This window comes from Panthera pardus, unplaced genomic scaffold (assembly GCF_024362965.1).
Source record: "Panthera pardus isolate Hobbes unplaced genomic scaffold, ASM2436296v1 HiC_scaffold_6, whole genome shotgun sequence".
NCBI lineage: Eukaryota > Metazoa > Chordata > Mammalia > Carnivora > Felidae > Panthera > Panthera pardus.
The window spans coordinates 134654038-134673213 of NW_026526991.1; the positions used below are offsets into that span (position 1 = coordinate 134654038).

General features: G+C 50.2%; 1 protein-coding gene across 9 annotated transcripts in view; it reads left to right on the forward strand.

The window, feature by feature from the left end:
- The window catches only part of SFMBT2 (Scm like with four mbt domains 2), a 228122-nt gene that overhangs the window by 176147 nt on the left and 32799 nt on the right, over positions 1-19176 (forward strand). For all 9 annotated transcript variants that reach the window (XM_053895623.1, XM_053895624.1, XM_053895625.1 and 6 more), the window contains 4 exons: positions 4270-4383; positions 7487-7529; positions 8994-9064; positions 11738-11877. In XM_053895623.1, the coding sequence (XP_053751598.1) occupies positions 4270-4383; positions 7487-7529; positions 8994-9064; positions 11738-11877 (368 nt within the window). The remainder of the gene's footprint in view (positions 1-4269; positions 4384-7486; positions 7530-8993; positions 9065-11737; positions 11878-19176) is intronic.

The following is a 19176-nucleotide window of genomic DNA, read 5'->3' on the forward strand; positions in this document are numbered from 1 at the left end:
CCCGGTCTGTTCTGTCCCTAAAGCTGATGCTCGATGAGACAGGGCCTTGGTGGCCGGCGACAGAACTGCCTGTTTCAGGCAAAGTCTTGGGCGAAATGTGTAGCTGGGGGAAGGCTTTTGGCTGGCGGCTGGCGGATCGCCTCTCCAGGGGCTTTGCTTACAGGACCCACACCTAACTTGGGCTTTTGAGCTGCCGTGAGCATGGACGGGACTGCTGTCGGGCCGCCTTCCTGTTTCAGAGGCCCCAGCCCGTCGTCGTCTGCCCGTGGGGAGGGGGCAGGCCTCCTTCCCCTTCTGTGGGGGGCAGCAGGGGCCACCTCATCGTGGGGACCGTGCAGGAGGGATATGGGGGCCCAAATAGGAATGGGACAGGCGCTAAACCGACCAAACTAAACCAAACCCAAACCCAGAAACAAACACGGGACAAAGGAAGAAAAGCGCCCACCCGAAATGCTTTCTCCTAAGGCCCCCAGCGTTCGATTGTTTACGGTCAGATTCTCCTCTCTGGCCTTTTCCTGTGCCTCGGTTTACCCATCTGGAAAACGGGGACGGACCCAGTCCCCGTCGCTTCGGGTTGTTGGTGAAGATCGAACACCTGCCAAGTGTCGGGCCTGCGGGCAGTGTGGCGAGCGTTTGCGGACCCGTGAGTGTCCCTCTCCACACACACACACCCCCCGGATCCCCTTTCTGTCACTTTCCTCCAGGTGGCCTGCTTCCTGTCCCGGTCTTGCCATCCACAGCATTGCCTGTAGGAATTTGGCTCCACAGCTGGCGGGGGGCCGTGGCAGTCTGGCTTCGTAGAGGGGCTCCCGCAGACCAGAGGAGGCTGGCGGCCGGCACACGGGGTTTCCGGCCCCCGGTCTTGCCGGCTCCCACATCGCCAAGCAGCTTTCTTCCCTCTGACGCCCCGTCTTTCCATCGCACGCGTGAGCCTGTCACGATTTGCTGCGGCCTCTCTTCCTGAGGGTTCTGAGCAAGGTTGACTTCCTTCCTTAAACACCTCGTGCCTTTCTTCCCTTCCTGCCTTTGAACTGAGGTGTGGGGCTCGTTCTTCCTGAAGCCCGTGCGGTAGGAAGGACAGTGGGACTTCGTGGAAGGGGCGGCCGTCCACGGATCCGACGTCACGGTCGCGGGGTGTAGCGGATCGCGGAAGTCTTCGCAGGCTCCAAAGTGGCTCTGAGAAGTTTATCCGCCTCACGTTTGCTTTGTGAGCGTGGAACGTCTTTCCCTGCTTAGCAGCGAGACGACTCATCGCGGTCTGGTTCTATTTTCTGTGAAGGCCACTTGTCCTTCGTGACTCTGGCCTCTGTGGCAGTACTCTTCAGGCACGTGGCTCCTTTCTTCTCAGAGCGTTCTGTGTTGCGTTGTTATTGTGGTGAAAGTGAGGTTGCGATTGTGAATTAGGCGATTCATTCGCAAGGGCCAAAATGCGTAAAAGTTTCTCTCCCCCTCCTGCCCCATTCCTCAGTGTCTAAGCTCCTCTCCCAGCAAAACAGCCACTGTTAGCGTTTTGTACTTCCTTCCAGGTCTGTCGTATGCACGTATAAATATATGTTATTTCCCCCTTTTAAACAGATGATAACCTACTATACACACACGTTGTGTTCTGCCCTCTGCTTTTCTTTTATTCAACAAAACACGGACACGTCTCTACGTGTAAGTGTATGAAGTGGTTTCTCGATCTTTTCTTACAAATGGCAGAATATCCCATCATACGATATACCATAATTTATTTAGGCAGATAGAGATCGAGGCTTCCCAATGGTTTTTCAGATGTAAGTTCTGGGGAAGAATGAATGAGCGGACTCCATATCGACTGATGCAGCTGCAGTGAGGTCCGGGGTTGAATCTGACCTTGTGTTGTTCACAAGAGGCTTTCCTAGGACATGGTCAGACTACTGAAGTGAGCCACTAAGCTTTTGCATTGGCAGGTTTGGAGACTCCAGAGTAAGGAGAATCGCCTAATGTTTTTAATGGATTGCTTTTTATAAAAGCTCGTGGGTCCCTGCTCTTGAAAAATAGTACGTTATTTTTTAAAAAGATTATTCCGAGTCCAGCCAGATATATCTAGATATTGCATAAGATTGATAAAGAGAAATAAGGAATTGGTGTCCATCGTTCAGAGGAGGGTTGGAAAAGTTTCAGGGTCAGGAAAACGTCTCTGGGTGATAAATAATCCACTTTTCCACCAGTTCATATTTAATAGATGCCTTAGTGGGTTAGATTTCAAAGTACGAGGAAGACAGGGCTGTAACTTCCTGGAAGGCATAGTAGCTGACACATTGTAGCTTAGAAATATTTGTTTTGAATGGAGAACATGATCAAAGAATTCTAAGGTATGGTAAAGACAGCCATATCAATATATTAATGTAAACACTGTTACAGAAGTGTATATATTAAAGCATTAATACCAAGAGACGTTTGAACCAGCAGAATATTGGAAGATGAAGGTCACAGTTCAGGAAGGAATAGGCTATAAAATTCACCTTCTGCTTCTTTTGGAAGCACTCCTTTGACCTCGAAAATCAGGTTTGCATCTAAACGTTAAGTCCAGAAATACAAATGTCTATCGTAGATGAATTCATCCCCTTCGCACAGTTGTTGAGTAGCTCAGAAACCCGTGCTATTTTAGGGAATCTGAGCGTGAGAACGTGCCCTGTAGTTAATGAGGGAACAGCTCAGTGACCCTCTTCGTTCGACCCTCCTGAGACTCGTGTGCCCTTCGGGACAGGGACGATAACTTCCACATTGGAAGCTCCCTGGCAAGTTTCTTTACTTCTCTGTCTTGCATGTGGTCGTGTTTATTTGAGGATCTCTTTGGCAAGTAGGGTAAGTAGGGTTGAGTCATCCTACGAGGCGGAAATGATTTCCATTCACTCGACTGTGTCGAGAAATAATCTCTGTCAACCTGTTTGCCTTCCTTTAACTCATATATCCTTCACGTTATGGGAGAATTAGGCAAAAGGGCATTTGGGATCGGTAATCGTAGTACTGCTTTTTTTGAGAAGGGGTCGAACATCGAACGTGACTAATGGCGATGATCGTGTGTGTGTGTGTGTGTGTGTGTGTGAGAATGTGCTGTCAGAGTGTTCACTGGGTTAGCGCTGAATCAGGACCCCACGTGTATCAAATAACATGCTCCTTTACTGCAGTATCTACTTTATGATGAGAAGTAAGGGGTAGGAGCCAGGGCAGCGAATGTCAGAGTTACAATGGGTGGGACCGTCCTACGTCTGCTGGAATCACGCTTCATGAAGCTAAGTTTTGGGGGGGATCCGACTTAAAATTTCATCAGATGTGGTGTGGCGACACGGATGTGTGAGGGGGTTCTACTGTGTGGTTTTCGCCTTGATTCTCAGTGAAGAAACCAGAGCAAAGCAAGGGTAGGTGCTCAGAGCCGGTGAGCCCGTGTCTATTAAGAGTTCTTCGCTTTTGATTCTTAGTTCACAAGTGTCTTCCTCCAGTGTTTTCTTTTTCTTTCCCAAAGAATTGCTGAGTCTGTGTAGAAGTTTCCTCTTCTCACTAGCTTGCTGGGTTCCATACTGACCCCTATAGCCAGAGCTCCGTGAAACCTTGGCTCATGTTACATGCAGATGTGTTCCGTCTTTCCCAGTCTCATAGCTGTGGTGCTGATTTGTCACGAGGCATTCGTAGGACCGTGAAACGGGGTGACAGGCCGACCCCACTGGAAAACACACTCCGGCATAAACGGTTTTGTGCAACGTGGCGGCAGTCCGCGGTCCCCCAAGGAGCTCGAAACTAGCAACCCCAGTCAAACTGATCAGTGAATGAGTTCGCTAGAGAAGTTGTATCGTCTGTCTTCACTGCTCAAAACCCGGCTTGCTGTGCCTCACTACTTCCTTTTGACCGTGATGCGAACTTCCCTTGGCTGAAGGTTGACCTTGGCTGAGCAGGAAGTGTGTCTGCTGGCTTAAACGTGTGCTGTGGCCCCGACCGCGAGCTCAGGTGCATTCCCTTAGGTTTCAAGGTGCTTTCAGGCTCCAGTGCCCGTTGTTCCCAGACTCCTTTCTCCGCCCTTCCCTCCGCCATGGGCAGTAGGAAGAGTCTTAGACTTTTGGAGTCTGCACTTGACTTGAGCCCCTTCTACTCTGTTCCAGGCATTGGCATCTGTCGTTAAGACTGTTCCAAGTTTTCTGTTCCATGTTCCGGGGAATGTTTTCCTCATCTCAGGGATGCTTGCATTTTCCTTTCTTCTTCTGGCTCTTTTTGGTAAAATCTGTACCTGTTGTCTTGACTTGTCCAATGCAGGCCTACAGACTCCTGCTCCGGAGTTTATTGTTGATGTAGAATCCATGGACATCTTCCCGGTGGGCTGGTGCGAGGCGAATTCGTACCCTTTGACCACACCGCACAAAACAGTCTGTAAGTATCGTCCAGTGTGGACGGCATCTGCAGCTTGGGGGAGTCAATAGACCATTTTTTTTGTGTGTCTTTTGTTTATTTTATTTTCTTTAAAAGTTTTTTTAATGTTTATTTCTTTATTTTTTAATTTTATTTTTTAATTATTTATTTATTATTATTATTATTATTATTTATTTTATTTATTTATTTATTTTTTGAAATTTACATCCCAGTTAGTTAGCATCTAGTGCAACGATGATTTCAGGAGTAGATTCCTTAGTGCCCCTGACCCACGTCACCCATCCCCCCTCCAGCAACCCTCAGTTTGTTCTCCATATTTATGAGACTCTTCAGTTCTTATTTTTGAGACAGAGTGAGAGTGGGGATGGGGCAGAGAGAGAGGGAGACACAGAATCCGAAGCAGGCTCCAGGCTCTGAGCTGTCAGCACAGAGCCCGACACGGGGCTCGAACTCACAAACCGTGAGATCATGACCTGAGCTGAAGTCGGTCGCTCAACCGACTGAGCTACCCAGGTCTCCCTGTTTTGTTTTGTTTTGTTTTTTTTTAGAGAGAGAGTACACGAGCAGGGGAGAGGGGCAGAGGAAGAGAGAGAGAGAGAGAGAGAGAGAGAGAATCTTAAGCTCTAGTGCTAGGCTCTATCCCATGACCCTGGGATCATGACCTGGGCTGAGATCAAGAGTTGGGCACTGAACCGACTGAACCACCCAGGCATCCCCTTTTTAAAATTTTATATTTATCTGTCTATCTATCTATCTATCTATCTATCTATTTATTTATTTTTATGAATAGACAGTTTTGTAAATAGTGTAGCTAAGTTGTAAAACAGAGCTGCTGTTAGATGTTCTGTGGAGTGCCGATATTTTTGCCTCATGTATGCTTTCAATGTCTTTGTGAGATGAATATTTGTAAGCATCTCACAGGTTGACAAACGAAGTCAGAATGCTAAGGCGGTTGAAGGTCACAGAGTGGCAGAGATAAAATTCAAAATAAATACGATAATATATGTATGTTGTATAAAATAATATATAACATATATAGAATAAATAAAATATGAAAGAAATCTTGACTCCCAGTTTGGTATCCAATTCGTTATTTTGATTAGAGAACATTTAAGCTAAATACTGTGTTTTTGTATCATCATGTCTGAGAAAGAACTAGTTTTTCTCATGAGATTTACCCTGAAAGAATCATAATTGACCATAATAATTTACTGGCATAACATACAAACAGCTACTCTTAGCACTAACCAACCAGTGAGATTTCAACTGTGGTTCGAAGTGTATAATGTCCTTCTGATCACAAAAATGCCCAATTAAAACAATATTAATAGTTAACCCAGAACTAACTCTGTGTTCTTAAATATAACAGTTCTGTCTCTTGAATATATATAGCAGTGTGTGTTTTAACATATGCTGCTGTAGATCATTATCCTGAAATGGGACCTTTAAAAATCTTCAAAACTAATAAATCATGGCATTTTTATTCCACCCTAATGTTTATCAAGAGTATTATTTAAAATGATGAGCCCTTAAAGATAAGGGGTTTTAATTTTTGCGAAATAGATATTGCTAGTATTTCCTTTATTAATTTATATGCTAGCTTTACTTTCTAACGTCTTACGACATGGTTCCCGTATGTAGATGCTCAGAGTATTGCTAGAAAGGAAGCTTCCATCCCGTATCAGTTCTGTTCCCTGATGTCAGATTTTGAAGGGCACTTGAGTCCTAGTCGATATTCATTAAGAGTGGGACAGTGGGGGCGCCTGGGTGGCTCGGTCCATTGAGCATCTGACTTTGCAGTTTGTGAGTTCGAACCCCACGTGGGGCTCTGTGCTGGCAGCTCAGAGCCTGGACCTGCTTCAGATTCTGTGTCTCCTCTCTCTGCCCCTACCCCGCTCGTGCTCCCCGCCCCCACTCACTCAAAAAAAGTGGGATGGTACATTACCTGTGTGCCACAAAGTAAGTAGCCCAGATTACACACAGGTGGATTTTAAGGGATTATTCTCCCCCATACACAGTATTGCTCGATGAATCATCCAACGAGAGTAGTATCTTGGCCCTCACTTTAAGCTATTCCTAAAATTTTGAGCATAGAATAACTTTTTCATTATCAAAGGCATTCTCATTTTTTCTTCTCACTTAAAGTGCCACAGACTCTTGACTCCACTGGCCAGAGAGCCAGGCATGACCGGATTCAGTCACGCATTTGTTCTGAAGAGACAAGCTATAAATCTAAATAATCTAAACTCCAGTAGCTTTAGAAATTCTGTTCAGGGGTGCCTGAGTGGCTCAGGTGGTGAAGCGTCTGACTCTTGATTTTGGCTCAGATCATGATCTCGAGGTTCATGGGATCAAGCCCCGCGTTGGGCTCTGCGTTGACAGCTAGAGCCTGCTTGGGATTCTGGCTCTCTCTCTCACTCTCAAAAAATACACTTAAAACTTTTTTCTTGAAATTACACATATGCTGGAAGATGTGGGATTGTCTATGCCAGCATTAACTGATGCCGTGGTCTTAGGTCTATCTTTGGTAAGATGCTCCGAATACGTTATATAAACTGTAAATCTTCTTGTCGGAAAAATAGTTATTGGCTGGGTTATGTCGATATTCGTCAGACATATTTACGGGGTACTAATCCTCCTTCCAGTAATAATACTTTAGTGCAAAAACATGCCTCTAATCCTAATTTGGGAGTATGCCGTATGGTAATATTATTTGACTTCCCACGCTTTCTGTGGGGAAAAAAAAAACAATCCTTCTGGATAATCTTGCTCGCAACAATTTGTCCTACTAGGTGGATTAGGTGAGTAATGATATGTGTGCTCTTTCTTTCTTACTAAAAGCACATTTTAGAATAACGTAGCTAGTGTAGTGGTAAGATTAAATGCACTAAATTCTGTTTAGACTTCATTTCTGATGAGTCACAGACTAATGCTAGAAGAAACTGAGGTAAAATTGGGGCATGAATAGAATAACTTTTCAGTGTTTAAACCGTTACTTTAAAACTGACACAGTTTTTACTTGAAGGCGTTTTTTAAAAAAAGCTTTTGCCCAACTAGTGAGCAAAGCTGATTGTCCTTTTGCCCTGTCTTGCCTGTTTTCCAGCACAAAAAAAGAGAAAGATTGCAGTCGTGCAACCGGAAAAACAGTAAGTTTTTGTTTCTGTTTTCCCCCGAACTGTGCGATCAACTATACAGCGTTGTCTTTATGGAGGGCAGGAGGCGTCGCTGTTTTCCTTAGGGACTTGGCTAGCACTTGGCGCCCTAAAGGTGACAGCAATGTACGATGCCCCCACGGTCACGCGCAGCTGCCCCTGCCCCGCACGCAGCACGCGGGCGTCCCTGGTCGCGGCCGGCCCGCCAGGCGGCCCTCGGCCTGATGCCAGCTCTGCCGGGTCCCAGCAGGGTGCCCTCGAGGAAGCCGCGTTTCTTCTCTGCCTTTGCCAGCTGGCTCCGTTTTCTTCATAAAAATACACTGAGGGAAAGGAATTTAAGACCAGCATTTTTGCATCTCCCCAGGCTCACGTCGAAATAAAATGAGATGTAATAATAGCTGTATTGTCACTTGAATGCAAGTAACAGTTTGGGGGGCATTTTTCGTACCTTCGTTTCGAAACGCAGTGTATCGGGTTAATGCGACTCCAGGTGTGTCTGGAGGAGGCTGAAACAGAGAGGAAGTAATAATCAACCGTCCCACCACGGAACCCAAATCTGAATTCGTTAACTCCCCGGTTTGCGGTCCGTGGACCCGTGGTCACCGGGGCAGCTCGATAAAACACACACGCTGCCGGACCCCCATGTCCAAACTTTCCGGCTGAGCGGGTCTTCGGTGGGGCCTGACCGTCTGTACGTCTCACAAGTTCCCAGGTGATGCCGGTCTGCTGGTTCCGGGGACCCCCCTTTGAGAACCGGTGCTGTAGCTGCCCCAACTGAGGTCTCGTCGTGGTTTACTTTGAGCTCATGTCACTCTTCGACGGTGTGGTTTCTTCCGCACAGCCAGCGTGGATACCCTGTGGGACCCGACACGCCTCTTTTTCCCCCCGGCTACATTTTTTAGAAAATATTTATTCAGCAAGCGGTTCCTGAACCATACCACAAAGCTCTGTCGTAGGCTAGGCCCACCTGACATTTCAAGACCCATCCGTTCACAGGCTTTCTGTGAAGATCCTTTTCGTGTAGCCGTGACCCACACCGGCCCAGATGCCAGAGATCAAAGGCCACCAGACAGCGGTAGTTCCCGGTTAGGCATTGAAGACAAGTCTGATTCGCGTTCAAGTCTCTGCAAGCTAATACTTCTTCGGGTCTAAGAACATAATTAAGGATGTTATTGTAATTCTGTAGCAAGAGGCGAAGCCTGGAACGACCTAGAAGGACATCACTGACTAGTGAGGTCCACTCGAGGGGGAGATGTTCCACTGGCTTCTTAGGGTTATGGGAAGAACTGGGGAGTGACTTGTGTGAAATGATCTTCCCCGTGGGTATTGGTGTTGCCGCTACATGCATGGGTCCTAGGGTTTCTGGAACAGCCCCTTTCAGTTGTGAAAGGACTTTGGAATGGACTAGTGTCTTCCGAAGGGTGCGACCCATGATCATTTCGTTTTCTTGATCTGCAGATTGCCATCCACAGTGCCTGTTGAGAAAATACCTCATGACCTTTGTTTATTCTCTCCCTTGGACACCACAGGTAAGTGAGCCCCTTTGCGGCTGTCTGACCCTTCCCAGTCTGTGAGGGGGACATTCGCGTATTCTCAGGTCAATACAAGAACGCCTCAACTCTGGGTTCTTTTTCCTTGTCTCCATTGCTACTTATTCACATACAGCTACTTTAAAACATTTTTCTTTTATTTTCTGATTTTTCTTTAATGTTTGTTTATTTTTGAGAGAGACACACGGAGCGTGAGTGGGGGAGGGGCAGAGAGAGACAGGGAGACACAGAATCCGAAGCAGGTTCCAGGCTCCGAGCCGTCAGCACGGAGCCCGACGCAGGGCTCAAACTCACAAACTGTGAGATCGTGATCTGAGCCGAAGTCGGGTGCATAACTGACCGAGCCTCCCAGGCGCACCTTTAGAAAACAATTTCTAAACCAAATTCTCTGTGCCTCTTCTGTTTCTTGGTCAGTAGCTCTAGATAATTCTTTCGGTCTGCAGGAGAAGAGTCCAAGTGCTACTTGGAAATGAGGAGCCAGTTAAGGTTGTATGCTGTGAGTGGTCACGTGGAGAGAAAAAGCGTTGAAAATATCCTCAGCACGCACTCCTTCTTTTGACATTTTATGCCATCCCACCTGCATTTTCTACTAGCGGTTAATACTTAAGTCCCCGTGGGCTCTTGAGTTGTTCCTTAAAACCCTCTGTGTTTGAAACCTGAGCACGAATAGTACGTGTCTTTTAATGTGTGAAGTCGTACATCTTCTAAATAACCTTTGCAAACACACATGGGAATTCCCCTTTGACAAACAAAGCTGATTATAGACATGTTTGTACATTGAATAATATATCTGATTAAGAATCCTGTTTTGTAGCCAGAACGAAACCCACTCTGAGTTCTTCCAGGATTAAAAGCTATACGCCGTGAAGGAACCCTATCTGTCCAGGGTGTAGTGAGGAGAGCATTTTTATGAGTAGACTCACTAGAACTTTTTTTCTCGAGGTCTGGGTAGGGTAATCCTACCAAGAAACTTCCACGTGTGTGCAGCTGTGGGCATGATTTTTTTTGGTCTAATTTTGTTGTATAGAATTCAAACTTCAGAATGGTTTTAAAATGTCAGCTCTTCCTTCAGCGTCCATAATTGTTATTTTACTCCTTTTGTCTTTTACTCACAAAAATAACACTTCGTGCTCTTTCCCTGTTGGTTCTCAGTTGAAGTCCTGTTAGGACAGACCTTCCTGGACCATTCAGTTACCATCCCAAACTCAGAACCGTTGTTAGGCAGAAATACCACTGTTAGCGTGGTTTAGCTTGGAGCGGCGTGGGGGAGGGCGCGTCTTGGCTGACAGCGAACCCCCTTTCTGTGTTTCCAGACATCAGGAGGCTGTAGGGTAATACCTTACTGTGTAGTTATTCCACTTTTCCCCGTGGCCCTTGGAGACACAACTAGACCAACAACTTGGCTAAATCAAAAGCATAATGAAGGAAACGCAGATTTAATCCTCTGGGAGGTACATTTCACATCCATCCGAGCGGCAGAATGAGGCAGCCATATCTAGTGTGGGCTTGGACGTGGGACTGAGGCAGCCATACCTAGTGTGGGCTTGGATGTGGGACTGAGGCAGCCATACCTAGTGTGGGCTTGGACATGGGACAGCAGGAACTCCTACACAGCGCTGAGAGGAGTGTAAGTTGGGATAGTCCGCGTGGAGATCGATTTGACCATGTGTAATAAAACGGAAGACTGCAGACCCCAGGGCCGAACAGTTCCCCTCCTTGTTACCTACTTGGAAAACTCTCTTGCCCATAAGCAGGAGCAGATTTTCACAGCCGTGTTCACTGAAGCCCTGTCGGTAATACAGAGAGTGGAAATAATTCAACGTCCATCAGTAAGAGAATGGAAAACTCTCTTGTGCTGTATTGATGTAATGGAGTCACGCACAGAAGTGGAAAACGGATGAACCTTCTGTATAAACGTTTACCAACTTGGATGGATCTTAGAACCTTCACGTTAAACAAACCAAATGCTGCAGAAAACCACTTAGGGAATACAGTAAAACCTTGGATTGCGAGTGACGGGCAAGACGAGCCAAGATTTCTAATAAATTTTAACTTGATAAACGAATGATGTCTTGCCGTACGAGTCGTATGTGATGCCAAACGTCACATGATCACAACTGAGCCAGTGGTTCTGGAAATTCGTTTTGATATACAAGTGCTTTGGATTACAAGCATGTTTCCAGAACGAATTATGTTCGCAAACAAGATTTTACTGCATTTTAAAAATATCCATTGTGTGTTGACACACAAACACCCGTATGTGTGGTAAAGTTTACAGACGTGCATGGGAATGATACACACCAGACTCGGGGAAGGGGAGCACAAGGTTGGCGGGGGGGCGCTTCTGGGGTGGAAAGCCCAGGGGAACTTAGCTGTGTAGCCGGTATTGTTTTTTTTCTTAGCTGCCTAGTGACACGTTAGTTGTCACTGTGTCGGTTGTAGCACCTTTTGCTGTGTCTCGAGTCCTGCATAATACACAGAAAAGTTCACGTATGTGGTAGGAAAAAAACAACCAGAACTTCCAAGCTGGTGTGGGTATAAAACATTCCGATGTCAAGACACCACGTGCCTCTGGTAATTTTGACAACTAAGTGGAGGAAGCCGGTTTTTTGTTGGATCCTAAGGCATCCGCTGTGTTTCTCTTCCCTGCAGGTACCGTTAACGGGAAATACTGCTGTCCTCAGCTTTTTATCAACCACAGGTGTTTCTCGGGCCCTTACCTGAACAAAGGGAGAATCGCAGAGCTACCTCAGTCCGTGGGACCCGGCAAATGCGTGCTGGTTCTTAAAGAGGTAAATAAAGCATGTTCGACAGTGGTCAGAGTTGCCTTATTTCCACGGGGTGTCGAAGGTGTGGGTGGACTCTCTGAAGGAGAGAACGGAAATGTGAATCCGTTGAGGTGACATTTTCCAAGCCCCGGCTCTGGAGTCCTTGGGCCCAAGCTGGTCAGACGAGGAGGGGGGATGGCGGTCCGGCCCGTCAAAGACTCACAGGCCGGCGGGAGGGATAGGCCTTCCTCCCCTGAGTGTCGGGGAATGTTGCCGTGGGTTTGAATCAAGAGCTTCGGGAACTCAGGGGAGATGGGCTGTGTTGGGGGGCGGGGAGGGCCTGGGAGTGCAGACCGGAGGTTCTCTGGAGAGGTGAGTAAACTTTGGTGGACGGAAGGAAGTGCCGTGAGGACGGACACACTCCCCAGCCGAGCCGGGAGTGGTGACGTCTCTCCCCTCCCTCGGCCGTACCTAGCGGGGCGCCTGCATGTAAGAGGTGCCTGCTGAATGCACCGTGGGCTCCAGGCGCTCGCGTGACGTTTGTGTCCCGGGCGGAGCCCTGGCCACGCATCATCTTGACGGTATTGTTTCCCATTTCTCTTCCTGCCTCTGGGGATCCACCTGCAGATAAAGAGGTGCATCCTAATTACGTCGATGGAGGGTTTCCTCTCTGGTCTGTGTTTACGGCCTCCCCGTGGACCCGGTGCAGAGAGGGGTTGGAATTTTGGAAGCATTTCTGAGCCGTTCTTGGAACGCCATCTTTGCTTTTTTCGTGCATATCAGTGCTTCGTCTTAAGAAAGAGGACCCCACACTTATCTTCTTTATTGCTACTGTAGCACGAAGAACGTGTTTCCATCCGAGTGTGTTGTTAGGCAGCCTCTTGGAGCCAGGCACCGCACGAGGCCCTGGGGAGCACAGCAGCACTGTCTGCCCTCGGCCTGTTTGGGCTTCGTGGCCCTGACGGGGGGATGGTATGAGTCTAGAGGTGCAGTTAAGGGGGTGCTCGGTCAAGGCGGGAGCGGGGCGCTCCGGGAGCACAGGGGAGGGAGTGACAAGGAAATGCCAAGTGACACATGATGTGGCTTGGGCAGAGTGAGTGGCGCCTCGGATGCACGGGTGGATGTTCGGGGCGGCGTCCAGGAAAGGCAGGTGGTCCCGCGTGGCGGGAGCGTGGACCCTCAGGCTGGGGACACCCCGTAGGCGTACAAGAGGACGTCCCATTTTGAAAAGAACGAAAGAGAGAAATGTGGCAGGCCTGAAGCGTGAGGCGGGACGGAGTAGCTGGCAGTGCGCACGTGGAGACCTTCTCTGGCATCCCGAGGGATGTAGACTTCCCACTCCGGAGGACGGGACCCCCCCCCCCCATCCCCCCGGGTGACACTGTGCCAGAGCCGGCCCCCTCACTGCGAGAACCTCCGTGTGGTTTCGGACTCCCTTCCGCTTCAAGAGAACGAGCTAGTTTTCGTGGAGTCAGAGCGTGTCTGCTTCTCCAGGCCGCCCGCGGAACCAGCAGCGAGAGACTTTATACGTTTAGAAAACAGAAATCCATTGTAGAGGGAACATGGAGGTTGTGGCTGAGCAGAAACGCTGTGAAGAAACTCCGATCAGGCCGCTGTCGTGGTCATTTATTCAGAAGTGTGTCACAGAGAAAATGTTCGGAAGGGGGTTCCGTCCTTGAATGTGCTTCCGGTCAAGTGGGAGAGACAAGCGGGCGAGTGAAGACGGTGGAGTGGGGGGGGCGTCTCGGGTGCCGTGACGGGGCTGGGACGGGTGCTTGGAGGTCACACAGATGTCCCCACAGTCTGTGGGGACAGAGGAGTGGGCAGCCTGCACCCAGAAGCGCTGGGGGTGGTGCCCTGGGACGGAGGCAGGCAAGATCGGGAAAGCGGGCTTCCGGCACAGGTGTAAGGACCTCGAGGGACAGACACTGGGCACAGACCTGTATCGAGAGTCCCCGTGGGCCCTGCTGTCCTCAGCAGTTTGGACCCGCTTTCGTGGGAAGCAGCTCCCCTCCAGCAGGCAGGCGCTGCGTCCCGAGAGAGACCGGTGCAGGTCGGGCCCAGCCTGCCTGGCAGGTGGGCCAGTCTCACAGATGAGACGTTTGTCGCTACAGAAAGACGGTGCTGAGGCGGAGGGGACGCCCCTGAAAGGCCGTGGTGGTGCATGAACGGAAGGACCGCCGGTCAGCCGTGTGTCAGGTGGCACTGACCTCGGATCCCTCCAGATGCTGGACTGGATCGAAGGAGACACCGAAGCGGGATTTCGTGTCAGGATCTCTGTCACGATGCAAATCACACGCTTGGCCAAGCATTGATCCTCTGCCGTCCAGCCCGTGACCGGGTGCTGGTACGGTGGGGCCTGCCTGTGTCTGGGCCTGTTATTTTCAGGATGGATCAGAAAGGAAGAGGGAGGCCGGCAAAAGTAACGGAGACCCGGCGGGAGCCTTTGAAGCTGCCAGCAAAACCGTTTGTCACGGAACGTTCCATCGATGAACACGAGGTCCCACCTCGCCTGCCGGCTCCGTTAGCAGACGCGGTGGCCTCCTCGGGGGGCTGGCCGTTTGTCCCGCACGAGGTTTCGGAGTCCACGGCGGTTCCCCCTGATCAGTTCTGCGACAGGTGCCAGCAGCCAAACGTGAAAGCCGGGCCGAGCAGTTTTCTGATGACGGAACCAGTTTTTCGCTGATGTTCAGAAACCACATGAGTCAGGAAGAGAAGAAGAAGGGGAAAAAGCCAGCTCTTCAGTTCTGTGAGCTCCAGAAAAATTGTCAAGTTCCAGCAAGCCAATATTCATGCTGATGCGCTTCGTCCTAGCACCAGAACCTCCGTGGTTTCAGATTCCGTTTTACTTAAAGAGAACGAGGTCACTGGAGCAGAGACGGAGTGAGTTTGCTTTTCGGGCCATCGGCGGTGTGAGCGGTCGCAGGTGTTTTCGTCTTTGGGAAATGGCCGGGCCGTGGCCGTTCTCCTCGTCCACGCTGCTCAGAGAGAGCAGACGCGTGCGGGTGTGGACGGAGGGGCCGTGGACATGGCACGAGGCAGCTCCCGGAGCACGGACCGCCAGAGGGGGGAGGGTCGGCGCCTGTCCGCTCACCTCCTGGGCAGGGAGCCTCCCGCACGTCAGACTCGAGTGAGGCTTTGAGGACTCAGCGCAGGCCCCGGCCTCGATTCCAGAAAGGCAGCAGCAGAGTGGGTAGCTGACCTCCGAGAAGCTGGAGCCACAGCCGGTGAGCGGCCCAGCCAGGTCCGTCCTCCGCATGAGGGACCCAGGAGAGCAGGTCTTGCAGGGAGGGGACGGGTCGAGCCTGTGGATGGCCCCTCAGCCTGGGCCATCTTGTGGGAGCCCTGGGCCCAGACCCGTGGGGGGTGGGACCTATAAGTACGAGCCCTCCCCCGGGGGGCTGTGTTTATCATAAGTCAAACCTTCATGCTCAGTGTGATCGTTGTCACCCAGGGTCATCCTTTCCCGTCCCGGTTGCTTCCTCCCCCACGCCTGCCGAAGTACCCCAGGGTGTCCCCAAGACCCGTCCGCTGCAGGTCTGTGTGCCCTTGGTCGGTTTACGAGGTTGTGCGTCACCATGCTCCCGCTCCTCCGAGCATGCTGCAAAGGTGCTGGGGAAAGTTCTGCTTACTCCTTCTTTAAATGCCATCTCCTTCCTGAGTGGCCAGGCCTGTGCAGGGCAGTGTAGTAAGGGGGGTGCTGTGTGCTTGTGTCCGTGTGTGAAGGAGAGAGCCCACATGAGCACACGAGGAGGAGGAGAGAGGGCCACCTGGTGCATTTACTCGTGTCCGTGTGTCCAGCGATGACAAGCACGGCTTCTGAAACGGACAAGTGATGACACGGGACGACACCGACCAGGCCCTGCTGGCAGAAGTGACTCTGAGAACACCAGCTCACAAGTTAGATTCTCTTGCTTCTTTGGTGACTGTCACACGCACGGGTGTAGAGGTGCCATCCCAGGGTGGCTTACAGACATTTCGGGAGCACGTGTGGTTTTCTGAAACGTTATTTGGCTTAAATTATTTGCCCACGTGTAACCTCTGTTTTTAGCAATAAAGGATAGAAACGTCCGTCCAGTGGGGAATCTCTAGGAATCTTTTTTTATGTTTTCCACATAACTTTGGGATGTGTGTTGGCTCAGCAACGTAAAAACACTTCACGTGCTGCATTTTGGCAGTGTGCGTGCGTTCAGTCCTTTAGTGAACATGTAGGGACGCTTGGGGGACTCAGTTAAGTGTCTGACTTGGGCTCAGGTCATGATCTCACGGTTTGTGGGTCTGAGCCCCACGTCAGGCTCTGTGCTGACAGCTTAGACCCTAGGAGCTGCTTCGGATTCTGTGTCTCTCTCTCTGCTCTCCTCCCCCACTCATGTGCTCTCTCGCCCTCTCTCTCTCTCTCTGTCTCTCAAAAATAAACATTAAAAAAAAGAGCGATGAACATTTTTCAGTGCGCTTCCTATGAAAAGGTACATATGTGGCCCTTGACTCTCTCTTCCCTTTTTTCTTCTTCCTCGTGCTTAATAGAAGGCTGAGGAGAAAGCATCCAGAATGCTGGACACTAAGGAGACTTTCCAAAGTGATAAGCTTCTGTGGCTTTTTCTTTCCTTGCAAGCTGTGTGCTCGTCCCGACCTGGATCTGACATCGAGATCAGTCAGAATGCAGTGGGGTACGCTTGTAAGATAAAATACATAAGACTGAGCTCTACCAAGGCAGGGAAGGTGTTCCTGATGAGTGGGGTAGAGACGCACATGTGTGCACACAGACCCCCCACCCGCCTGCCTGTCTGTCTGTCCACCCACCCATCCAGCCATCCAACCACCCACCCATCTATCCACCCATCCACCCACCCATCCAACCATCCAACCACCCACCCATCTATCCACCCATCCACCCACCCATCCATCCATCTTTCTATCCTGTATCTGTCCATCATCATCTCTATCATGTACCTATCCATCCATTCACCCACCTGTCCATCTTTTTCATCTATCCATCCATCAATGTCATCTATCATCTATTTATCATCTTCTTTTCTTTTTTAATTTTTTAATGTTTTTATTTATTTTTGAGAGACAGAGAGAGACAGAATGTGAGCAGGGGAGGGGCAGAGAAAGAGAGAGAAAGACACAGAATCTGAAGAGGCTCCAGGCTCTGAGCTGTCAGCGCGGAGCCCGACGCGGGGCTCGAACTCATAAGCCGTGAGATCACGACCCGAGCCGAAGTCGGACGCTTAACCCACTGAGCCACCCAGGTGCCCCTATTTATCATTTTCTAGTCTGTTCGCCTACTGTCTATCTAAAACAGTGACTTTGGTGCTCTTCATGACAGCCGGTCAGGGGATGCAGAGGTGTAGGTACGATCAGTCAAGCCTTCTTGGATTTTTAGGAGACTAGGTTGTGACAAGTTTAACGCTGCAGAAAGTGACCGCGGAAATGATTGGGGGCCGTGAGTGCTGACCCGGTGATGCCGGAGTCTGGGGCAGCTAGCTGGCCGGCCACCAGGCTGCAGAGGAGTCACAGAGGAGATTGCGGCATCCACCTGCACTGAATGAGATTTCTCTTCCCTTCCGTCTGCTTCTGTGGCCTTGCTCGCTGGCTTCAGAACGTGCGGAGGAGAGCGACCGGGAGACAGCAGGGTGCCGTCATGGTCCGTGTGTATTTCTTTTCACCTACCCTCAGCCCTTCCGCGGTCTCTCGGGTACAGGGGTGTTGGGTCGTGCAACACGCACCAGATATTTACCGAGCATGTGCTACACCAGATAACCCTCCCAGCGCTGGGAGCCATCCTCGTCCATTCCTTCGGGCCCCGAGAACTCGGGAGTCATCCCCGTGTGCCAGGTGGGCACTGTCCTTGGAGCTGGGGGTCGTGATGAGCAAGAGAAGCGGCCCCTTTCTCAGTGAGGCGACAGTCTCCCTGGAGACGGAGGAGGGGCCTTGTCTTCCCCTCCCCCCCCTCGGCCTGTCTCACCCTAACAGACCTACCCAGGGGCAGACACGCTGCAGAAGTCTGTGCCTGGTGCCGGGAGAATCACACCCCAGCTCTGTGTTCTCTAGGGCAGTAGGAGTAGTGCGTGTGCGGTGTTTCAATCCGGAAGCAGTGCTGTGTGTTGCTTGGGCGGTAAGAGGACAGGAAGAGACTCCTTCCCTCGAGTCCCCCTTTTCTGAGTCCCCCTGGGTGTCCCTCCTGGTCTCGCTTTCACTGTGCTTCCTGTGGTCTGGCTCAGGACCTGATATCCCAAACCCCTTCTCCCTGGCTGGCAGGAATGGCTGTCTTCCTAACAGCCGTCTCTGACTTTGAGACTTTTGGGAAGTGCACCAAATGTAAGCCAGTCAGGTCAAGTCCGATCCCTCTCTCTCTGCCCCTCCCCTGCTCGTGTTCTCTCTCTCTCTCAAAATAAGTCAATAAGCATTAAAAGAAAAGAAACACCGAACGTTGCGTCTAAAGCAGAAGGCATGTTTGGAGACACGCCGTGACTGAGGGATCTGGGCCGCGTGCTGCCTACACTCTGCTTCCCCGACATGCGGAATGGGTTCGAGCAAGAGGATCCCAAAGAAACCTATAGTTCTTCGGTCCCCACACTGCACCGGCCCGTCCTCCGCGGCCCTGCCAGAGAGGCTGGCCTGCAAATAGCAACGTGAGCGCCCCTACCCCACCCCCCCGCCATACCCCCTTTGCAAACGAACTCCGAAGTTTCCAGTGGGGCCTGGCAGTTTGGAATTTGGCTTCACTTGTTGCTTGCAGTTCATATTTCCGCCACATGGTCGACCCGTTAGGCTATTTCCCTCAGCCTCTGGGTTTTGATTACAGTGTTTATTTTCCACATTCGGGGGGCTCTGTGATGACTTCTTTGAATTTGCCCATCGTTATAGATCTTTGGGCATTTCTTCTTGGCTACCTGTCATGACAGACTTCTACTTACAAACTCTAAAGGCTTCATGTAGGAACCCAGAAAATAATAAATCCAAAGCAGCCTTAACTGTTGACATAATGATGCCATACGGTGCACGAAGGTAACTTCTCCACAGCAGCCGTGTGTTTATCGGTATAATTGAGTTGAGAAGATGGGGTGTGTGTGTGGGGGGGGTGGCATCTTGCCTAGGTGACATCTAGTCAAGTCAGTCAACAAAGTCTAAGATGCGGACAGGCCTCTCCCGATACTCTCTGGTGTTTCGTTGCTATTGTTTTTAAAAAAATTTTTTTGTAACATTTATTTATTTTTGAGACAGAGAGAGACAGAGCATGAACGGGGGAGGGTCAGAGAGAGGGAGACACAGAATCTGAAGCAGGCTCCAGGCTCTGAGCCGTCAGCACAGAGCCCGACG